Source organism: Cervus elaphus, chromosome 30, assembly GCF_910594005.1.
Source record: "Cervus elaphus chromosome 30, mCerEla1.1, whole genome shotgun sequence".
Lineage (NCBI taxonomy): Eukaryota > Metazoa > Chordata > Mammalia > Artiodactyla > Cervidae > Cervus > Cervus elaphus.
In genome coordinates, this window is record NC_057844.1 from 33,565,238 (window position 1) to 33,586,809 (window position 21,572).

The 21,572-nt window shown below is 48.4% G+C and overlaps 1 protein-coding gene across 1 annotated transcript in view; it reads right to left on the reverse strand.

Annotated features, from left to right (window-relative positions):
- Positions 1-6,216: 6,216 nt before the first annotated feature.
- The window catches only part of LOC122686919 (phospholipid-transporting ATPase IB), a 442,214-nt gene continuing 426,858 nt past the window's right edge, over positions 6,217-21,572 (reverse strand). Inside the window, exons 36-37 of the mRNA XM_043892282.1 lie at positions 12,714-12,805; positions 6,217-7,867 (exon numbers count right to left, since the gene is read on the reverse strand). Of these exons, the coding sequence (XP_043748217.1) occupies positions 7,770-7,867; positions 12,714-12,805 (190 nt within the window). The 3' untranslated portion in view covers positions 6,217-7,769. The remainder of the gene's footprint in view (positions 7,868-12,713; positions 12,806-21,572) is intronic.

Here is a 21,572-nt window from a genome sequence, read left to right on the forward strand (position 1 = left end):
TTTAGGATTGAGTGCTTTGATCTCCTTACAGTCCAAGGGATTCTCAAGAGTCTTCTCCAGCACCCAGTTCAAAAGCATCAATTCTTTAGTACTCAGCCTTCTTTATGGTCCAACTCACATCCAGACATGTGTGTGTCCGGATATGTGTTTGTTGCTCAGTTGTATCTGACTCTTTATGACCCCATGGACTGCCAAGGCTCCCCTGTCCATGCATAACTACTGGAAAAGCCATAACTTTGACTATATGAACCTTTGTCATCAAAGTGATGTCTCTGCTTTTTAATACACTGTCTAGGTTTGTCATAGCCTTTCTTCCAAGGTGCAAGTGTCTTTTGATTTTGTGACTGCAATCACCATCCACAGTGAGTTTGGAGCCCAAGAAAATAATATCTTTCACTGTTTCCACTTTCCCCATCTATTTGCCATGAAGTTATGAGACTGGATGCCATGATCTTAGTTTTTTGAATGTTGAGTTTTAAGTCAGCTTTTCACTCTTTTTTCACCCTCATCAAGAGGCTCTTTAGTTCTTCTTTGCTTTCTGCCATTAGAGTGGTATCATCTGCATATCTGAGGTTGTTGATATTTCTCCTGGCAGTCTTGATTCCACCTCACCTTGTGATTCATCCAACCTGGCATTTCGCATGATGTACTCTGCATGTAAGTTAAATAAGCAGAGTGACAAAATACAGCCTTGATGTACTCCTTTCCCAATTTTGAACCAGTCTGTTGTTCCATGTCCAGTTCTAACTGTTGCTTCTTATTCTGCATACAGGTTTCTCATGAGGCAGGTCAGGTCGTCTGGTATTCCCATCTCTTTCAGAAGTTTCCCCAGTTTGTTGTGATCCACACAGTCAAAGGTTTTAGCATAATCAGTGAAGCAGATGCATTAAGTTATTTTTAGTCCCTTATTGTTTCTTTGTATCCTGTTTCTGGAGGAGACATTTGTCCAGGTGACAGGCACTGCAGCAAAGGGGCCCAGAGCCTGTCTCAGAGTCATAGTAAATGTGTCAGTCACTCAGTCGTGTCTGATTCTTTGTGACCCCATGGACTGTAGCCCGCCAGGCTCCTCTGTCCATGGGATTCTCCAGGCAAGAATACTGGAGTGGGTAGCCATTGCCTCCTCCAGAGGATCTTCCCAACCAGGGATTGAACCCGCTTCTCCCACACTGCAGGTGGATTCTTTACTGTCTGAGCCACCAGGGAAACCCATGTGAAGTGGACAGGTAAGAGGTTTTTGGGTTCTGGCCTCAGGTCCTGCAGGGAACCGTATCCAGCATGCTTTACTTCCTCCCTGCCCTGCACCCCTGGGACGTGTGGAGCTGCCCAGACAAAGCCAGGCAGGCAGGCCACTGGCCGGGGTTCCAGCAAGGATGCTCCCTCCCCTGTGCTCCAAAGCTGACTTCTGGGCCCTCAGCTCCCCTAACCCAGCTTCCCCATGGCCTGGGCCATGTGAACTGTGCCTCCCAGGGAGGGACTTCTGGGGCTGTGGATGCTTGCCCGAAAGCGACATGTTGTGCCTGCAGGGACATGAGTGGTCTCGTGACGCTCTTGAAAATAATGTCAGTTCTGTGGTTGGTCGGGTTCATTGACATGAAACAGAAGAAGAGCACACACATTTATTTAACATTCTTATGTGCACATAGGAGCCTTCAGGAGGAAAATGAAGACCCCAGCAGCTCATCTACTGTTTTACGGAAAGAGAGATTGTGGGACGTGAGTAGGAAATTTAGGGGGGGAACTTGTGGAGGATCAGGGTTATTTCACAAGATGGTCTGTCCATGCCTATGACTGTCTCCACGCCCATTTCTGGTGGCAAGAACGTCCTTCTCTTCATGATGCAGGGAGGGAGGGCCCCTTTCTCACAGAGATGCTGGGGCCTGACTGTCGGTGGAAAGCGGGGGTGGGGAGCCCTTCCCGCACCTGCTGTTTCGCAGGCGCCTTCAGCTCAAAGTCCTCATTATGCCAAAGCGGTCGCTCTCCGGATGCCGTGTTTGGACCCTCTTTCAGGACAGTGTCATGACTTCACACTTGACAACAGAATCTGAACTTCCCACATCTCAGTTTGCAAGGGAACTGGGATGGACCAAAGGGAATGAAGTGATTGAGAGAGAAGGGCTTCTGTGCACAGTTTGCCCCTTTGCCTGGTCAGTCTGGCTCAGGGAGGCCTCTCGGACCTGCTTCTCATAAAGGGGGCCTGGCCTCCCACTCATCTGCAATTCAGATCGCTCTGCATGCCCGCCGTTTACAGCAATTCCAGGCTGTCAGCTCAGGAGGCAGAGCATGTGTGTGTGTGGATGCGGGGGTGTGTGTGTAGTCTGTAGCTGCTGACAAAACCTCTGTGTAATAGGCCAAAGTCCCTATGGCAGGAGCTGCTTATTAGTGGGAAAGAAATTCACAAATACAGCCTAGTCCAATCATTTACTTTAACAAAAGATTTATTTGAAACAGGTTTGTGCAGACATACACCAGTCAACAGGATTGATCAAAGCCACACATCACTACATTTTCCAACCCCCCCTCCCCAAAATACCAATAAATGCCCTTCATTTGTATTCACTCCACGAGGAACCCCTGGCTCCCCTGTTCTGGCTAAAGACTGCTGTAACTTAACAACCAGAGGACGTTAATAGGACATGAGGACGGTAGTAAGACTTCTAGAGGGGGAGGACAGGACCCCTATACTCCAGAGAAGAGCTGCCTACTCTGCTGGGAGCCAATTAAGCTAGCTCCCCCCTCCCCGTGCCCCCTTCCCTCTGCATAACCAGATGAAATCTCCCAGCCAAATGCCATCTCAGCAGTGGCAGCACAGATGTGACAATGGAAAGGAGAACACGTGGCTTTGCCCAAGTGAAGGAGACACTGCAGGGTGGCACGTTCAGACCACAACCGGAAGGGTGACCTGTCAGGGCTGTAGGCCCTGGGGGCAGGGGGACTGGGGGTAGCAGCCCAACACACCTCCCAGCTCAGCCACCCGGGAGAGGGCAGGTGGACTAAGAGCGACTGGACTTGGGTTGACTTTATTAATGGAAAACCGCAAACGCATTCCCCTGTGCAGGGACCTCGTGGGGCGGAGGGAGGCCCTGAGACAAGGCAGGTTGTCTTTCTGTTCTGTACCTGGTGTCTCCTGCTCTGCCTGTAGCTGCACGCCCAGCCGTCTCAGGACCCCGGCTGGCTCCGGTCCTTCGGAAGGAAGTGGGTTCACATCCTGACCCTCAGGCGGACCCCCTCCTGCTGGCCCTTTCTCCACACTGTCAGGCTGGCTTGTGAGAGGCTCTTGAGAAGGCTCTCTTGACCCCGGGTTTCCCCGGGCAGGGTTATTTGGATAGCGCCAGTCTTTCCACTTGCTTCTTCCTCTTCCGTCATAAATCAAAGCCACCTGACACTTTGTTCCCGGCTTTTAAAATGCACAGGTCTCCTTTCTGTGACCAGGTCAGGAGAAATGCTGATGGGCTAATCTCGGGAGCGTGTTTTTCTTGGTCTGATGCCTGGGAGTAGATATCGCTAAGGCAACTCGGACGAGAGATTGTCACTTGAAAACGAGCCGGCCTGGGTGTCAGAAGAATCGCTCTCTTGTCTCCTTCCTGTCCACCCCCCACCCCCATCAGGGGAGCAGGGGGCTCTGCTGGGTGACAGGTATGGGCTCTATGTGGTGTGGGGACAGAGGGGCGCACGCCCCTCCTCCACTGCTGCTTGTTTCACAGCTCTAGCCGCTTGGAGCTGCTGTGGGCTCCCAGGGCTTTCTTCTCGCCGAAAGGATTCCCGTGTAGACCCAAAAAACCAGAAGCCCTTTAAACAGCCGGAGCTGGAGGTCTGGCATTAAATGAAGCTCTTGTAAAAAAGAGTGGAGGCGTGGGCTGCTGGGCACTGGAGGATACAAGAAAAACTCAGTGAAGAGTCTGATACGTCGAGTATCATGGGTCCCTTCCTTTTGGGAACACTTGTTAATTTGTCATCACATGGGATCTCAGGTCCTGACCTCTAAGACCCATTGGAAAATCTTCTAACTGTCCTCTTAGTTCTTCAAGATGGAAAGATGGCTAATATGAGGCAAAATAATTTTCCCCCAAGACTTACAGAGACCAAGAACAGACTTAAAACCATAGAGCCTCTGCTGTATCGCTCTATTTTTTGGGAAGGGATGCTTTATTTTCACTGTCTCCATCACTTGTATATTTTCTAATTTAAGCATCTGCATGAATAAATTGTTTAATGAATATGATGGAGCGGGGGGTGGCATCCTTTAACTTGACCCGATAAACTCTCTTCTTTGCTACATTATTTCAGGCTCTGCTTAACCAGTTTCCCTGTTAAAATTCTTTATGGCTCCCAGGAAATAAAGGCTACATTTCAAATGCTGAGCCTGAATCACCCTTGAGATACTTGGGGACAGTGACCCTGGGCAGTAATTCAAACCCTGGCTGAAATGTGTGTAGTTCTTCCACATGTTCAAAACTAAAGACCACCTTATCTTAGAGCAGAGCTTTGAAAACATTCTATTCAACCTGTGGTCCAGAATGTAAATCTCTAGGAGTGGGACTATGATAGAAAATTCTCTTCTTTATGGTTCAAAAAGATAAAGGGTCATTGTTATAACAATGAGATGATAGACTAGAGCTTTCTTTAAAGAAAATTCAACCATATAGTTGATAATATTATATCCATATGCATTTTCAGATATTAGTTACTTATACTCACTTTTTCATGATTCACAGTTTCTGGACAAGTGATTATAGATTTTCACTGCCAGCTCCCTACAGCAAGACCTAAAGCCTTGTCAGGGGAAAGCAAAGACCAGCAGAGCTCTCAGCTGTGGTCCACCAAAGCCCAGGCTTCCATGTTAGGGTTTCACTCCAAATGTTAAAGGCACAGCATCTCCTTTCTCCAAAGCACAGGGTTTTGTTGTTGTTGTTGTTGTTGTGTGTATGTGTGTTGGGAGATGGGAGAATGTAACACTGGTCAAGAAGTCTGAAATATTCTGCCTAGAGACTAGAGCCATCAGTGACACCCAAACACTATGACCAAGCCCCCAGACTGGTGATCACAGGCTAATCCCAACAGCCCAGCAGAAATGGCTGATTTCTTCTGCTTTCTCATCTTCTCCTCTCAGACACCCACCCATGCTCGCCGGTGCAGAGCTAAGAGCTGGGGAGGCTACTCTCTTCTGTCTGCAGAGGTTCAAATGCGCATCAGCAGTCTGGGTACCAGGCTAGCCCAGCACTGGGTCCAAGTGGGATCTGCAATCTTAGCCCAATCGAATGTCAGGCCCTGCAGTGCCGACCTGCTGGCCTGTGTCACGTTCCGTGTGGCAGAGTGACAAGTCCCAGGTGGCATCTCCACGGAGCTGACAGCGTGGAGCTCAGTCGGCCCACCCTGCTCCCAGGGAAGGGCTTGTGTGCGACACTCTGACCTCAATTTAAAGATAGGACAAACAACACAGCCCGAGTCGCCCCAGCTGAATGTCATGCATCTCACACAGTGACAGCTGCTCCTCCCGGACACCCAGTTTAGTCATTTGGCTACAAGATATCTTAATCGTGGGAGAGAATAAATAGAAAGGCATCTCTCTAGTGCTTCCTTCTCTGTGCATCTTTCATGACTGCAAAGGCTGTTTAGTCTACTTCTCAAGAGAGCTGGAAAATATACTTCAATCTCAGAAAACTCGGAACTGTATTTCAACGTGAAAAATGAAAACCATAAAGCCCTAAAAAAGTGCACGCAGTAATTCGCAAATCTGATTCGGAAGGCTTCAAGAGCCAGCCAAATGTTTGACATTCCCTTTTCCAACCAGGCTTAGTTCCCAGATGTTTGAATTCCCTTTTCCAACCAGGCTTAGTTCCCAGATGACACCAAACTGTCCTGGGTGCCTAGCGCAGCTCAATCCAAAGGTTCAATTCTCCTCTGTATTTAGGACTTCCTCCTCCTGTGTGTGAAGGTGGGACATCTGCCTGACTTTGTGTGTTAATTACAGGCATGTATTTTGTTGTGATTCCTGCTCAAGGGTCCTCCACCTCTCCTCTCTCTGGTTGCCCTAGTGTTTAAAATGTCTCAGACCTTGGGAAGGGAGAAGGGGCAATTTTCCTAACCTCGCCTGTTTGCTGTGCTGTTCTGCTTGCCCTGGAGCCCTCTCTGGGCTCTCATCACCTCTCCTTTTCTGTAAGCCAGGCAGATTATACCCTAAATGATCTCAATGCCCAATCAGATGCGGATGCTCTGAAAAGAAGCCGAGGAAGCAAAATGCCCCATTGTTTCATTTTGTAATTTAGCACGGCCCTCCCCAGGGGAACTGTGTCGTTTTAACCAGCAACAGCTGCCCAGAAGTATTGATGTTACACCATCCAAATAGCTGGTTTGGCAACAAAGCTGCAAGCAGGGGACATGCCTCCAGGCTGGTTCCAGGTGGTGCCTTCCCGCCTGAAGGCACCGGGGTTTTGTCCCATTCAGAACTTGGACACGTGGCCACCCCAACCCCCACCCCCCCACCCCGTGTTGGAATCAGGGACCCTCCTATTCAGACAGCTGCTTGCATCTAACACGGGCAGGATAGGAAGGAAAATCTGTCCAGGTAAGAAAGGCCGCTTGCTTGGAACATCTGGAGCTCTGTTCAATTAAGACTGCAGGCCTGTGGACACTGTAGGCTGATCATGACGACTATCTGGGCTTTGGGCTTGATTTCAGAATTCTACTGCGATTTGCAGGAAAAGCGTCCTCCTTCGGTGTCTCTGCCGCCACTCCCCTGCAGTTGCTGTCTTCCTCTGCACCTTCAGGGACCCTCACTAGGCTATTTATCCTCCCAGAGTCTGGAGCGACTGGTGTGTTCCTTTGCTGGGGAGACGTGCTGTAAATTTACTCGAAATCCAAAATGTGCTCTGAACTCCCAGGAGAACGAGTGTGGGTTCTAATTTAAGCAGGTGCCAAGGTCCAGGGGTCTGGAGGCCAGAAAATGAGGTTTGCGAGCCTGAGCAGAGCAGGCAGGGCTCCATCAAGTCCACATCACCCTGACCCGCAGGCCTCCTTGTTGCCAGAAAGAGGAAGATAAACACTTGGAATATATGCAAATTGCTGTTTCTTTAGATAGAGAAGAAGGGGGGTTTCTTGCATCCGTTTCTGAATCTGGGGGAGAAGGAGGGAGGGTGAGGGTCGGAGCGGGTGCCCGCAGCTGCCATGCACCAAGCGCAGGGCCAACCATGCAGCAGGACTTTTTGGGGCGCCCGGCCAGGAGGCGCCGGGCAGGAGGGGTCAGGAGACTGTGTGGACCCTGGCGGTTCTGCCCTGCTGAGACTGTGACTGAGATTCCAAAAGTTCTTCTCAGGTTTACCACCCAGATACCTATGTTTATGACTTCATTGCAATCAAGATGATGATGCCAACTTCATACAAACACAGGGGACATCAAAGCCAGCGGGCTGTCCACCTTGAGGGAAGGTTCCGTGCAGCCTGCGGAACAAACCTGCGGGTATCCGACCCCCGAGCTGGGCTCCTCACGCAGCATGAAGGCCTCTCCCTGTTCTCCCAGAGCCACCTGGACGGATGTGTAAATACTGGGGAAACGTAATGGTTTTAATTTCACACCTCACAGCGCACAGTTGAACGTTTGAACAAGAGTCGGGCCGAGCACGGCGGACGAGCAGGGAGGGCGTGGGGCGCCCGGCGGCCCGGGTCCAGGCTCGCCAGGGCACGGAGCGAAGGGACGGGCTAAGGCCACAGGACGTGTTGCGGTGTTCTGGCTGCTGCCATGAGTCTCTTCTTGCGCTCCGGCGGGAGGCAGCGTCCTACTTCTTCCTGGATTTCTGCTTCGTGGTGTCATAGGCGCGAACGATTTCCTCCTGAGTCACGGCTCCGTGTTCCTCCTGGGAGAAGGCGTACCCATCTGCAAGAGAAGCACAGGGGCCGGTGAGGAGGGGCGTTCAGAGCAGCTGCATTTGGGGGGAGAGACCACGGCTCTGTAGCCTTGGATGGGGGTCCAGGGCCCTGTGACCCCCGTGAAGGGGTGGGTGCTGACGCGGCTGGGCAGGGCTCATTTAGCGCAGCCTGTGAGGCATCATCTGTGGGTCACTGGGCCATGGCTGCACTTTCCCACCACCCATCAAGGGGAAAGGTAAGTCGTCCTCTGCGGGAAACATCCCAATGCGCCCCGAGCCGCAGGCCAGTCGGTAATTCATGAAGCCGTAAACACACTAACAGGAAAGGCTGGCAGAGCGCACATGGTGCTGGGAGCCTGCCTGGCTGACGTGCACGGATCTGGACCGGTAATAAATTACAGCGAGTGTGTGTTCGTGTAAATAAAGAAAAAGATCACTAGATAAAGTTGAGGAGTTTAATGATTGGCCCAGTGGCTACATAAAGACTAGATTTTGCAACCAGTACCAATAACGATTTTTTTCTTTTTCTTGGCCACAAAGCTTGTGAGATTTTAGTTCCTCACTCAGGGATTGAACCTGGGCCCTTGGCATTGACAGCCTGGAGTTCCTAACCACTGGATCCCCAGGGAGTTCCCACTTCCAATGATGATGACAGTAGACAATTATTAAATGCTACGTGTCTCGGGCACTGTTGTATGTATTATGCTAAGCACACATGGCTCATTTCCTCCTCCTGACAGCCCTAGGAGACAGGTGAGAGCTCTTCCCATGTCACAGGTGGGGAAACTGAGGCACAGGTGATGTCATTTTTCCCAAGGTGGCAGAGCTGGGGGTCAAGCCCAGGCAGGGCCCACATTCCCCTGCAGCTCTGTCCTGTGTTCCTGGGATGGAGTTTGCATTCCCAGCCCGAGGCAGGACACTCCCTCCTAACCAGCCTTTCCCACTGGAGGGACATTTGTAAGACTGCCTCTCTGCTTACCGACCCTCCTGGGTCAGGGGTCCAGAAACGCCCCACAGCCAGATAAGACGTTCTGAGCAAAAGACAACCCAGGCCAGAGCCTGCCTCCCATCCACACGTTTATGACTTCTCACTGGTGCTGTTATCTCATCATGTCCTTTAAAGAAGAACAAGAAATCAGGAGTTTTGCCTGTGTATCATCCTGGATTTCTTTTTTGTTTGAATTTTTATTTTATATTGAAGTATAGTTGATTCACAGAGTTGTGTTTTGGGTGGACAGCACTTAGTTATACATGTGTTCAGTTCAGTTCAGTTCAATTGCTCAGTTGTGTCCGATTCTTTGTGATCCCATGGACTGCAGCACGCCAGGCCTCCCTGTCCATCACCAACTCCCGGAGTTTACTCAGACTCATGCCCATTGAGTCGGTGATGCCATCCAACCACCTCGTCCTCTGTCGACCCCTTCTGCTCCCGCCTTCAATCTTTCCCAGCATCAGGGTCTTTTCAAATGAGTAAGCTCTTAGCATCAGGTGGCCATAGTATTGGAATTTCAGCTTCAACATCAGTTTTTCCAATAAACACTCAGGACTGATCTCCTTTAGGATGGACTGGTTGGATCTCCTTGCTGTTCAAGGGGCTCTCAAGAGTCTTCTCCCAGTTCAAAAGCATCAATTCTTCGGTTCTCAGCTTTCTTTATAGTCCAACTCTCACATCCATACATGACTACTGGAAAAACCATAGCCTTGAGTAGATGCATCTTTGTTGGCAAAGTAAAATGTCTCTGCTTTTTAATATACACGTGTATCTATTCTTTAAGCTCTTCTCCCATTTAGGTTATTAGGGAGTATTGAGCAGAGTTCCCTGTGCTATAGAGTAAGGTCTCTTGTTTGTCTATTTTATATACAGTCATGTGTACACGCCCGTCCCAGTCTCCTGTCCTATTGCTCCCCCCTACCCCCATACCATGAGTTTGTTTTCTGTGATTCTGTTCCTGTTTTGTAAACAAGTTCATTTGTAGATTTTTTAGATTCTGCATGTAAGTGACATCCTATGATATTTGTCTTTCTCTGCCTGACCTACTTCACTTAGTATGTAAGTGCTGCTCCTCTACTGGGGGAGGCAGGCAGCCACGGGTCTCTCCATCCAAAGCTGGCTGTCCCCCCGCCCCACCTTTACAAGGGATCTGGAGCCCAGGGCCGGGGCCCCAGGTGAGAAGGGCTGGTTCCAGTCCTTGCTTGGCCACAGAACTGGTGCCCTTTAAGGTTTCGGTCTCCTGGATTTACTCTTCTGTAAAATAAATGGCCTGTACCAGATGAGGCCTCCACCTCGAGTCTTCCATGCGGGCACCAGCACGGGCCCTTGGCTGGCAGTGCCCAGGCGACAGAGCCCTCTCCTGCAGGCAGAATTGCTTCTACCCTTGGCGTCCCCAGCGGAGGCCTCCACTCCAGGTCAGGAACCTAGGAGCCTGACTTGACAATCAGCCCAGACAAAACAATTGGTAACTGTGTTTTAATGCATCTTCTCCAGTGGTGGATGGGCTGGAGTGAAGGGGACTTGCTGAGAGGTACAAGTAAACATTGCTTGGGAATGTCCTGTCGGGAAGAGGACCTTAGTGTCTGGAGTGGTCTACTCCCTGTTCCAGGGGAAGGGCTGCAGCCTTATCTTTTATTTCGTGTTTTCTGTTCAGACCTGCCTGCGCCTGGGGGACTCAGTTGCAGTGCCCTCCTGGGCTCACGGGAACAGGGCCATCTGGTGGAGTAGCTTGGCTCCTCGGGGGTGGGAAGGGTTTCCAGGGAAGCTTCTGGTCAGACAGCAAAGCTATTCTCCTGGAGTCCCCTCCACCAGCTCCCCCGGGGGCATCCACCAGGATGTTCTCAGCCTCAACTGAGGCTAAGTGGACTTGCAAGAAAGAAAGGATGGCGGTCCTAGGAACAAGGGTGCTCTGTGACTCAAATAAACATTTTCCTCTTGGAAACCCGGCCTGGGAGGGGTTAGACCAGAACCACCAGGACAGTAACCACCCAGCCAGCCTCCACCTGCCCAGTATGACCAAGATTCCCCATCGCTCACAGCTCCTTCCAGATGAACAGGTAACTGCCATCTGCATTCAAACGGGGAAGGGGGGAGCCCTGGCTCTTAGCATTTCCCATCATCATTCATCTCCAGGAAGTCCTGAGAGCCGGGAAGGAATGCTGGGGGCCTGGAGAACACACTTAATGGCTGGTGCGTTGGCTTCCTTGACCTCAGCCACGGCCGGGACCCGAGGACAGCATTCAGGTAGGTGGGAGGGCAGACACACTGCTTAGTTGTTTTGTCTTCTTCTGGTAGAACATTTGGGGAAGTCCATAAAATCAGGTCGTTTTTTCATTATTTTGGAATAAAATGTCCCTTAAGTAGCATTCCTTCAACGCTGAGCTCTGATAACATCTTAGGGAAAGTAGCTGTTTCCTGTCTGGAAGAGTCCTCACAGCAGTAGAATGTGGGAAGACCAGGGGGACGGTAAAGAGATCAGACCGGCCAGGGAACACTGAGCTTGGGCTGCGGACACCTTGTACATGCGGTCCCCGGGAACAAGTACTCCAGGACCTGGGCTCCTGGTTTCCTGGGAACACTGAGGCCGGGGGCTGCTCCTGATGCAAGATGGTCTTCTCTGGGGGTGGGTGATGAGAACACCCCCTTGTCCATCAGGGTCTTACTATTAGTTGCTGACTGTCTTTAAAACATGGTGTGATTTTAGCAGCTTGCCTATGTTTTGTACTTGTTCATTAGAAAAAATTTTTTTTGTCCTTCAAAATATGGAGAATTCAGAAAACAATTCTTAGTTATTTTAAGAGCCTTTCCGGTTGTTGCCAGACAACCGCATGGGTCTTTGAGTGGTCTTTGCTCTCCTGTCTGTCCTTTCTCTGGTCTGAGGCTCCACAGCACAAGACCTGTGTTTATGGAGCCAGTGCTCCTGTTCCTCGTGGGCTGTGCACCGCCCATCATGCGGCCTCACAGACTGTGTAAGATGGACATCATTCCATTTTTTCCCCTCAGGTGAGAAAACAGACGTTCAAAGAAATATGGAAGTGGTTCAGACTTATTCGATTAGTGGCAGAAAAGTAATACCTAGCATTTATCAGACTCCTTACTGTTAGGCTCTGTGCCAGGCCCTCTGTATGTACAACCTCAGAGAATCATCCCAGTAACCCAAGTATGTTCTCACGTCCTCTCTGATTTACAGGTGTAGAAACAGAGGCGTTAACTCACCTGAGGTCACAGAGGGGCAGAGATGGGACAGGACTGCAGGCAGCCCGGCTCCAAGTTGCGACCCCAAACCTGGGAGCCCACCATCCCGCCTCCTCCAGACTCACCCTCTCGAGGATCAGAGGCCCTGGCTGGGCTCTGGAGCCCCGGGCGGTGCTGGATCAGTTGCTGCGCTGATCTGAGGCTCGGCCAGGTGTCCTGAGGCAGGTAAGCCCACCACCTCCCTGAGCTCCATTCCCTCTGAACTCTCGTGTCTCCTGCTCCCCTGGCCTCTGGCACATCCCCGTGGACCCCACTTGGCAGAAACCAGGCCAAGCCTCCACTTGCAGGGCCAGGGGAGGCAGGGGCTAGTGATTGTCATTGCTTAGTTTGCCAAGAGCGCGGGGCCATCCTTGGAGGGCACCAGGCAAAGGCAACATCACTTCCATCTTAGAAAGAATCTGACTGGGAGGCTGACACACAGATCTTAACCATATCCAAGTTTTAAGTTTATGGACCATGTCATTCAGACACTTGACTAGGTCCTGGGGAATTACCTGCCATCTGGCTGTCCCTGCCAGGGGCCAGGTACACCAATTCTACTTTCCTATGTGGGGCTCCAGCCTGGCCGTAGGCTCCTCCCATCCCCCCTGTCCTGGGGGGCTACTCACGTGGCATGGACTGCTGGAGGGAGCTGCCCCGGAAGAGGGTGGGTGGCGTCTTCCTGCTCAGCCTCTTTAGCAGCCGGTCTCGCTCGTTCATCCTGGGGGCACAGCACACATGGTCAGTCTCCGGCCCCGTGGACACCTCCTTGAGGTGCTTGGAGGGCGACTTCAGGTTGTAAGATGAAACAGACCAGGAAGAAGCTGCCCCCATCCAGAAGAATGCCCCATCTCACCAGCCGCCCGTCCACACAGATGCTGCCTGCTGCTGCTCGACCCCGTGAACTGGGTCCTCTGAAAGCGGCCCTGTGTCCGGCCCACCCTGTGCAGGACACCTTGGAGCCCCACCAGCCTCACCCCGGAGGGGACCAGAACTGTGGCTCTGGTGAATGAAAACCCTCCATCCCCTCCAGGCCTGGAACCTCCCCCAGTACCCTGGGGACCCAGCAGGAAATGGTTTCTTTCTGCAGAACCTGATGCTTCTTTAGAACCACAGTGAACACCAAGGTGCATTTTCTTTGAAAACATAAGGATTAGGAGTTCTGCTTCTCCAGACATGATCCCCTCCAACGCTGCCACTGCTGTGGGGAGACAGAGGTCCCCCCTGAGGACAGCTGGGTTTTATGCTTGCAGATCAAGGTGGGGGGTACTCGGGGTGGTACAGTGCCCTGACTTCCTCCTGTTGGGGGGACATCACCAGGCTTTCCTCAAGAGATCACGGTGTACAGAGCTGCCCACGCTGTCTGTGATGGCTGGACTGGGCCCCTCCAGACTGCACCTGTGGGAGCCCCAACCCTCCAGGATGCCAGGATGGGCCTGGATTAGGAGAGGGGGCTTTTAAAGAGCTGATCAAGTTCAAATGCGTCCGCTGGTGGCTCAGACAGTAAAGAAACCATCTGTAACGCAGGAGATCTGGGTTCACTCCCCGGGTTGGGAAGATCCCTAGAAGAAGAGAATAGCTACCCACTCGAGTATTCTTGCCTAGGGAATCCCATGGACAGAAGGGCCTAGCAGCCTACAGTCCACGGGGTTGCAAAGAGTTGGACACGACTGAGCAACTAGTGTTAAGTTCAAATGGAGTCGTTGGGGTGACCCTAATCCAATCTGACGGGGTCCTTATGAGGAGAGGCAATCAAGACACACATACACAGAGGGACGACCAAGTGAGGACACAGTGAGGAGACTGCCTTCACCTACAAGCAGAGGAGACCACCTCTGGAGGAACCAGCCTTGTAGACACCTCGCTCTGGGACTTCTGACCTCCAGAACCATGAGAAAACACTGCTGTTGTTTAAACCATCTGCTGAGTGGTACTTTCTATGGCAACGCACACAGCCCCCTCCCCAGCCCCCAATCTGCTCTGCCCCGCTTCCCACGATGGAAGTTGTAGGAGAAGCCGAGGTTGCCTGTGGTCCAGGCCTGAGCCCAGGGCCCACTTCATGCTCCCTCAAGGGCCTATGCGGAGGGAGCAGGGCCCAGCTCCTCTCCATAGACCTACGAGCTGAATTTCACTGTGCACTAAAGACTTCAGTGTCTGATTATCTTGGTTGGAAGGACGAGCCTCAGCCTGCGCACCTCAGGAAGACATCTAATGAGGACACACGCTTCCCTCTCCCCTCACACTGGTTCTCCCCGCCCTATCGTCTTTCCTTCCAGGGAAATGAACTGTCCTGGGCCCTCTGAACCACCACCCTGAGCCACAGGGCTGAGCAAATGCACAATCCGCAGCTCCCAGACTCTCTGGGCATCACCAGGCATTGCAGTCTTCATGCAGGTATGCTGATCATGGTGCTTGGTTATTCGTCAGCTTGACTTACTTTCACACACACACTCAGACACAGTCTCCACTTGCACTCTTGTACCAAGCCCTACAAGTGTTGGAAAAGCTCAAGACAGAAAGGGGTATAAGAATAATATTTACCACTTCCAGCATTCTGCTATCTATATATGGTTTGAAAGTCACCTACTCAAGAAGACAGGAAGAAAGGTGAAGAAAACACAATCAAATATTTGCTTTGGTTAATTCTGCTTAATAATAAGAAAAAAAAGAGTACAGCTTACTTAGGAAAGAATAATTTAGGTCTAAAAAAGAGAACTCTCGATAAAATATTACAAACCAAATTCAGCAGTATAATGAAAGGATTATATAACCTTACCAAGGGCTTTCCTTGTGGCTCAGTCAGTAAATAATCTGCCTGCAATGCAGGAGACCCAGGTTCAATCCCTGGGTCAGGAAGATCCCCTGGAGAAGGAAATGGCAACCCACTCCAGTATTCTTGCCTGGGAAATTCCATGGACAGAGGAGCCTGGTGGGCTTCTGTCCATGGGGTCGCAAGAGTTGGACACAACTTAGCGACTAAACTTACCACCAACAACCTCACCAAATGGGATTTATCCCCGAATGCAAAGGTGGTACAACATACAAAAATCAATCAATATAATACACCACATCAATAGAATGAAAGAACAGTATCAATGATCACCTAAATTAACACAGAAAAATCATTTGACAAAGTCCAATGCCCTTTCATAATAAAAATACTCAGCAAACTAAGACAAGAAGGGAAATTCCTCAACAGAGCATTTATGAAAAACCCACAATTAGCATCATACTCTGTGGTGAAAGACATCTCTCTCATGATCAGGAACAAGACAAAGCTGTGTTGTTTTACCACTTCTATTCAACAAATTTACTGGACATTCTAACCAAAGCAGTTAGCTAAGATTCCAACAACTTTTTTTTTTAAATAGAAATGGAAAAGTTTATCCTAGGATTCACATGGAATTATAAGGGGCCCCAAGTAGTAAAAAGGATCTTGAAAAAAGAACAACATAATTATTGAACTCATACTTCCTGATTTCAGTTCAGTTCAGTTCAGTTGCTCACTTGTGTCCGACTCTTTGCGACCCCATGAATCGCAGCACGCCAGGCCTCCCTGTCCATCACCAACTTGCAGAGTCTACCCAAACCCATGTCCATCAAGTCGGTGATGCCATCCAGCCATCTCATCCTCTGTTGTCCCCTTCCCCTCCTGCCCCCCTGATTTCAAGATTTACTATAAAACTATAAGTGAAAGTGAGTTACTCAGTCGTGTCCAACTCTTTGTGACCCCAGGGATTATATAGTCTATGGAATTCTCCAGGTCAGAACACCGGAGTGGGTAGCCATTCCCTTCTCCAGGGAATCTTCCCAACCCAGGGAACGAACCCAAGGTCTCCCACATTGCAGGCAGATTCTTTACCAGCTGAACCACAAGGGAAGTACAAGAATACTGGAGTGGGTAACCTATCCCTTCTCCAGTGGATCTTCCTGACCCAGGAATTGAACCGGGGTCTCCTGCATTACAGGCAGATTTTTTAACAACTGAACTACCAGGAAGTCCTAAAATTTATAGACATATAAATCAGTGTAGTGTAGTTAAGAGCCCAGTAGTAATCTTGTACATCTATGGTTGGCTGACTTTTGGCCAAGGTACCAAGACCATTCATGAGGAGAAAAAAGTCTCTTCAGCAAATGGGTCTGCAGTAACTGAGGTTGAGCTCTTACCTGCAATCACATGCAAAAAGTATCTCAAAATGGGTCGAAGACCTAAATGTAAGAGCTGTGGTTGTTATTCAGTCACCCAGTCATGTCTGACTCTTTGTGACCCCATGGACTTCAGCACACCAGGCCTCCCTGTAAGAGCTAAAACTATATAAATCTTTATATGGATAAAAATTAAAAGATTTATATATATCTATATCAGTTCAGTTCAGTCGCTCAGTTGTTTCCGACTCTTTTTGACCCCGTGAATTGCAGCACGCCAGGTCTCCCTGTGCATCAACAACTCCCAGAGTCTACCCAAACCCATGCCCATCGAGTCGGTGATGCCATCCAGCCATCTCATCCTCTGTCGTCCCCTTCTCCTCCTGCCCCCAATCCCTCCCAGCATCAGGGTCTTTCCAATGAGTCAACTCTTGGCATGAGGTGACCAAAGTATTGGAGCTTCAGCTTCAGCATTAGTCCTTCCAATGAATATTCAAGATTGATTTCCTTTACAATGGACTGGTTGGATCTCCTTGCAGTCCAAGGGACTCTCAAGAGCCTTCTCCAACACCACAGTTCAAAAGCATCAATTCTTAGGCACTCAGCTTTCTTCACAGTCCAACTCTCACATCCATACATGACCACTGGAAAAACCACAGCCTTGACCAGACGAACCTTTGTTGGCAAAGTAATGTCTCTGCTTTTTAATATGCTATCTATGTTGGTCATAACTTTTCTTCCAAGGAGTAAGCATCTTTTAATTTCATGGCTGCCATCACCATCTGCAGTGATTTTGGAGCCCCAAAAAATAAAGTCTGTCACTGTTTCCACTGTCTCCCCATCTATTTCCCATGAGGTGACGGGACCAGATGCCATGATCTTAGTTTTCTGAATGTTAAGCTTTAAGCCAACTTTTTCACTCTCTTCTTTCACTTTCATCAAGAGGCTTTTTAGTTCCTCTTCACTTTCTGCCATAAGGGTGGTATCATCTGCATATCTGAAGTTATTGATATTTCTCCCGGCAATCTTGATTCCAGCTTGTGCTTCTTCCAGCCCAGCATTTCTCATGATGTACTCTGCATATAAGTTAAATAAGCAGGGTGACAATATGCAGCCTTGATGTACTCCTTTTCCTATTTGGAACCAGTCTGTTGTTCCATGTCCAGTTCTCACTGTTGCTTCCTGACCTGCATACACGTTTCTCAAGAGGCAGGTCAGGTGGTCTGGTATTCCCATTTCTTTCAGAATTTTCCACAGTTTATTGTGATCCACACAGTCAAAGGCTTTGGCATAGTCAATAAAGTAGAAATAGATGTTTTTCTGGAACTCTCTTGCTCCAGTGGATATTGGCAATTTGATCTCTGGCTCCTCTGCCTTTTCTAAAACCAGGTGGAACATCTGGAAGTTCATGGTTCATGTACTGTTGAAGCCTGGTTTGGAGAATTTTGAGCATTACTTTGCTAGTATGTGAGATGAGTGCAATTGTGGGGTAGTTTGAACATTCTTTGGCATTGCTTTTCTTAGGGATTGGAATGAAAACTGACCTTTTCCAGTCCTGTGGCCACTGCTGAGTCTTCCAAATTTGCTGGCATATTGAGTGTAGCATTTTCACAGCATCATCTTTTAGGATTTGAAATAGCTCAACTGGAATTTCATCACCTTCACTAGCTTTGTTCATAGTGATGCTTCCTAAGGCCCACTTGACTTCACATTCCAGGATGTCTGGCTCTAGGTGAGTGATCACACCATCGTGATTATCTGGGTCACGAATATCTTTTTTGTACAGTTCTTCTGTGTATTCTTGCCACCTCTTCTTAATATCCTCTGCTTCTGTTAGGTTCATACCATTTCTCTCCTTTATTGTGCCCATCTTTGCAGGAAATGTTCCCTTGGTATCTCTAATATTTTTGAAAAGATCTCTAGTCTTTCCCATTGTATTGTTTTCCTCTATTTCTTTGCATTGATCATTGAGGAAGGCTTTCTTATCTCTCCTTGCTATTCTTTGGAACTCTGCATTCAAATGGGTATATCTTTCCTTTTCTCCTTTGCCTTTTGCTTCTCTTCTTCTCACAGCTATTTTTAAGGCCTCCTCAAACAACCATTTTGCCTTTTTGCATTTCTTTCTCTTGGGGATGGTCTTGATCACTACCTCCTGTACAATATCATGAAACTCTGTCCATAGTTTTTCAGGCACTCTATCAGATCTAATTCCTTGAATCTATTTGTCACTTCTACTGTATGATTATAAGGGATTTGATTTAAGTCGTACCTGAATGGTCTAGTGGTTTTCCCTACTTTCTTCAATTTCAGTCTGAATTTGGCAATGTGTTCATGATCTGAGCCACAGTCAGCTCCTGATCTTGTTTTTGCTGACTGTATATAGCTTCTCATCTTTGGCTGCAAAGAATATAATCAATCTGATTTCGGTATTGACCATCTGGTGATGTCCAGGTGTAGAGTCTTCTCTTGTGTTGTCAGAAGAGGGTGTTTGTTATGACGAGAGTGTTCTCTTGTCAAAACTCTATTATCCTTTGCCCTGCTTCATTCTGTACTCCAAGGCCAAATTTGCCTGTTACTCCAGGTATTTCTTGACTTCCTACTTTTGTGTTCCAATCCCCTATAATGAAAAGGATATCTTTTTTTTTTTGGTGTTAGTTCTAGAAGGTCTTGTAGGTCTTCATAGAACCGTTCAACTTCAGCTTCTTTAGCACTGCTGGTCGGGGCATAGACTTGGATTACTGTGATACTGAATGGTTTGCCTTGGAAACGAACAGAGATCATTCTGTAGTTTTTGAGATTGCATCCAAATACTGCATTTCAGACTCTTGTTGACTATGATGGTTACTCCATTTCTTTTAAGGGATTCTTGCCCACAATAGTAGATGTAATGGTCATCTGAGTTAAATTCACCCATTCCTGTCCATTTTAGTTCACTGATTCCTAAAATGTCATTGTTCACTCTTGCCATGTCCAATTTGCCTTGATTCATGGACCTAACATTCTAGGTTCCTATGCAATATGGCTCTTTACAGCATCAGACCTTGCTTCTATCACCAGTCACATCCACAACTGGGTGTTGTTTTTGCTTTGGTTCCATCTCTTCATTCTTTCTGGAGTTATTTCTCCAATGATCTCCAGTAGCATGTTGGGCACCTACTGACCTGGGGAGTTCATCTTTCAGTGTCATAACTTTTTGCCTTTTCATGCTGTCCATGGGGTTCTCAAGGCAAGAATATTGAAGTGGTTTGCCATTCCCTTCTCCAGTGGACCACGTTTTGTCAGAACTCTCCACCATGACCCATCCGTCTTGGGTGGCCCTATATGGCATAGCTCATGGTTTCACTGAGTTAGAGAAGGCTGTGGTCCATGTGATCAGATTGGTTAGTTTTCTGTGGTTGTGGTTTTCAGTCTGTCTGCCCTCTGATGGAGAAAGATAAGAGGCTTACGGAAGCTTCCTGATGGGAGAGACTGACTGAGGGGGGTAAACCGGGTCTTGTTCTGATGGGCGGGGCCATGCTCAGTAAATCTTTAATCCAATTTTCTACTGATGGGTGGAGCTCTGTTCCCTCCCTGTTGTTTGACCTGAGGCCAAACTATGGTGGAGGTAATGAAGATAAGGGCGTCCTCCTTCAAAAGGTCCCATGTGTGCACTGCTGCACTCAGTGCCCCCAACCCTGCAGCAGGTCACTGCTGACCCACACCTCCGCCAGAGACTCCTGGACACTCATGGGCAAGTCTGGGCCAGTCTTTTGTGGGGTCACTGCTCCTTTCTCCTGGGTCTTGGTGTGCACAAGGTTTTGTTTGTGCCCTCCAAGAGTCTGTTTCCCGAGTCCTGTGTAAGTTCTGGTGGCTCTATGGTGGGGTTAATGGCGCCCTCCTTGAAGAGGGCTTATGCCACACCCAGGTATAAAAACAAAACAATGCCATTAGCAGCAAAATGGATAGACCTAGAGATGATCACATCAACGGGGGTAAGTTAGACAAAGACAAATACCATATCACTTAGATGGGGAACCTAATAAAAATGATACAAAGGAGCTTAGTTACAGAACAGTCTCACAGATATCAAAATCAAATGTAAGATTAACAAAAGGGAAACTTGGGGAAAAGTGATAAATTAGGAGATTCGGATTAACAAGTACACACTATTATATATCAAATAGATAACTAACAAGGACTCACTGTACAGCACAAAGAACTCTACTCAGAGTTCTGTAATAATACACATATAAAGCATACATATAAATACATATATATATAACTGAATCACTTTGCTGTTCACTTGAAACTGATACAACATTGTAAATCAACTATACTCCAATCGAAATTTTTTTAAGAAAGTGAAAGGACAACCACAGAATGAAAATATTTACAAATCAAGTATCTGGTAAGGGCCTAGTACCCAGAATGTATCAATAATCCCAACTCCACAGCAAAAAGACAGACAAACCAAACCAAAAACAGGCAAAGGATTTGGATACATTATCTGAAGAAGAAACACCATGACCAATGAGCACCTGAGAAGATACTCAACATCATTAGTCATTAGGGAAATGCTAATCAGAACCACAAAGGGAAATGCTAATCAGAACCACAAAGAAATAGCACCTAGCATCTACTAGGGCAGCTATAAGAAAAACGAGAACAGATAATGACAAGTCTTGGAGAGCACGTGGAGAGATTAGAACGCTAGCACATTACTGGTGGGCCTGTAAAATGACGCGGCCATGGTTCTTCAGGAACTTCAATGTGGAATTGCTATCTCAACTGGCAGTTCCACTCCTAGGTTACATAACAGCCAAAAGAACCAAAAATGGACTCATACCCTTGTACACCAATGTCTGTAGCAGTGTTATTCATAATAACAGTCCAGATAGATATCTATCAATTGCTGTGTGGATAAACAAAGTGTGGTCTAGTCATACAATAGAATATTATTCAGCCACAAAAAGGAACAAAGGACTGACACATGCACAACATGGAAGAACCTTGAAAACCTTATGGTGAGTGAAAGGCACCAACCCAGTAGGCTACGTCTTGTCTGGTTTCATTTATATGAAGTGTCTGGAACAGGCAGCTACACAGAGACAGAAGAGTGGGTGGGGACTGCAGCAGGGAGCGGAGGGGGAAGGGGAAGGGAGCGGGGAGGGTCTGCTCAAAGCATCTGAGGTTTCCTTTTGGGGAGATGAAAATGTTCTGTAACGAGACAGGGGTGAGGGCTGCACAGCGGGTGAATGTACTAAATGCCACTGAAATGTACACTTAGAACGGTAACTCTTATATACAGAGTAAACAAGGTCCTATATTGAACTATATTTCGTATCCTGTGATAAACCATAATG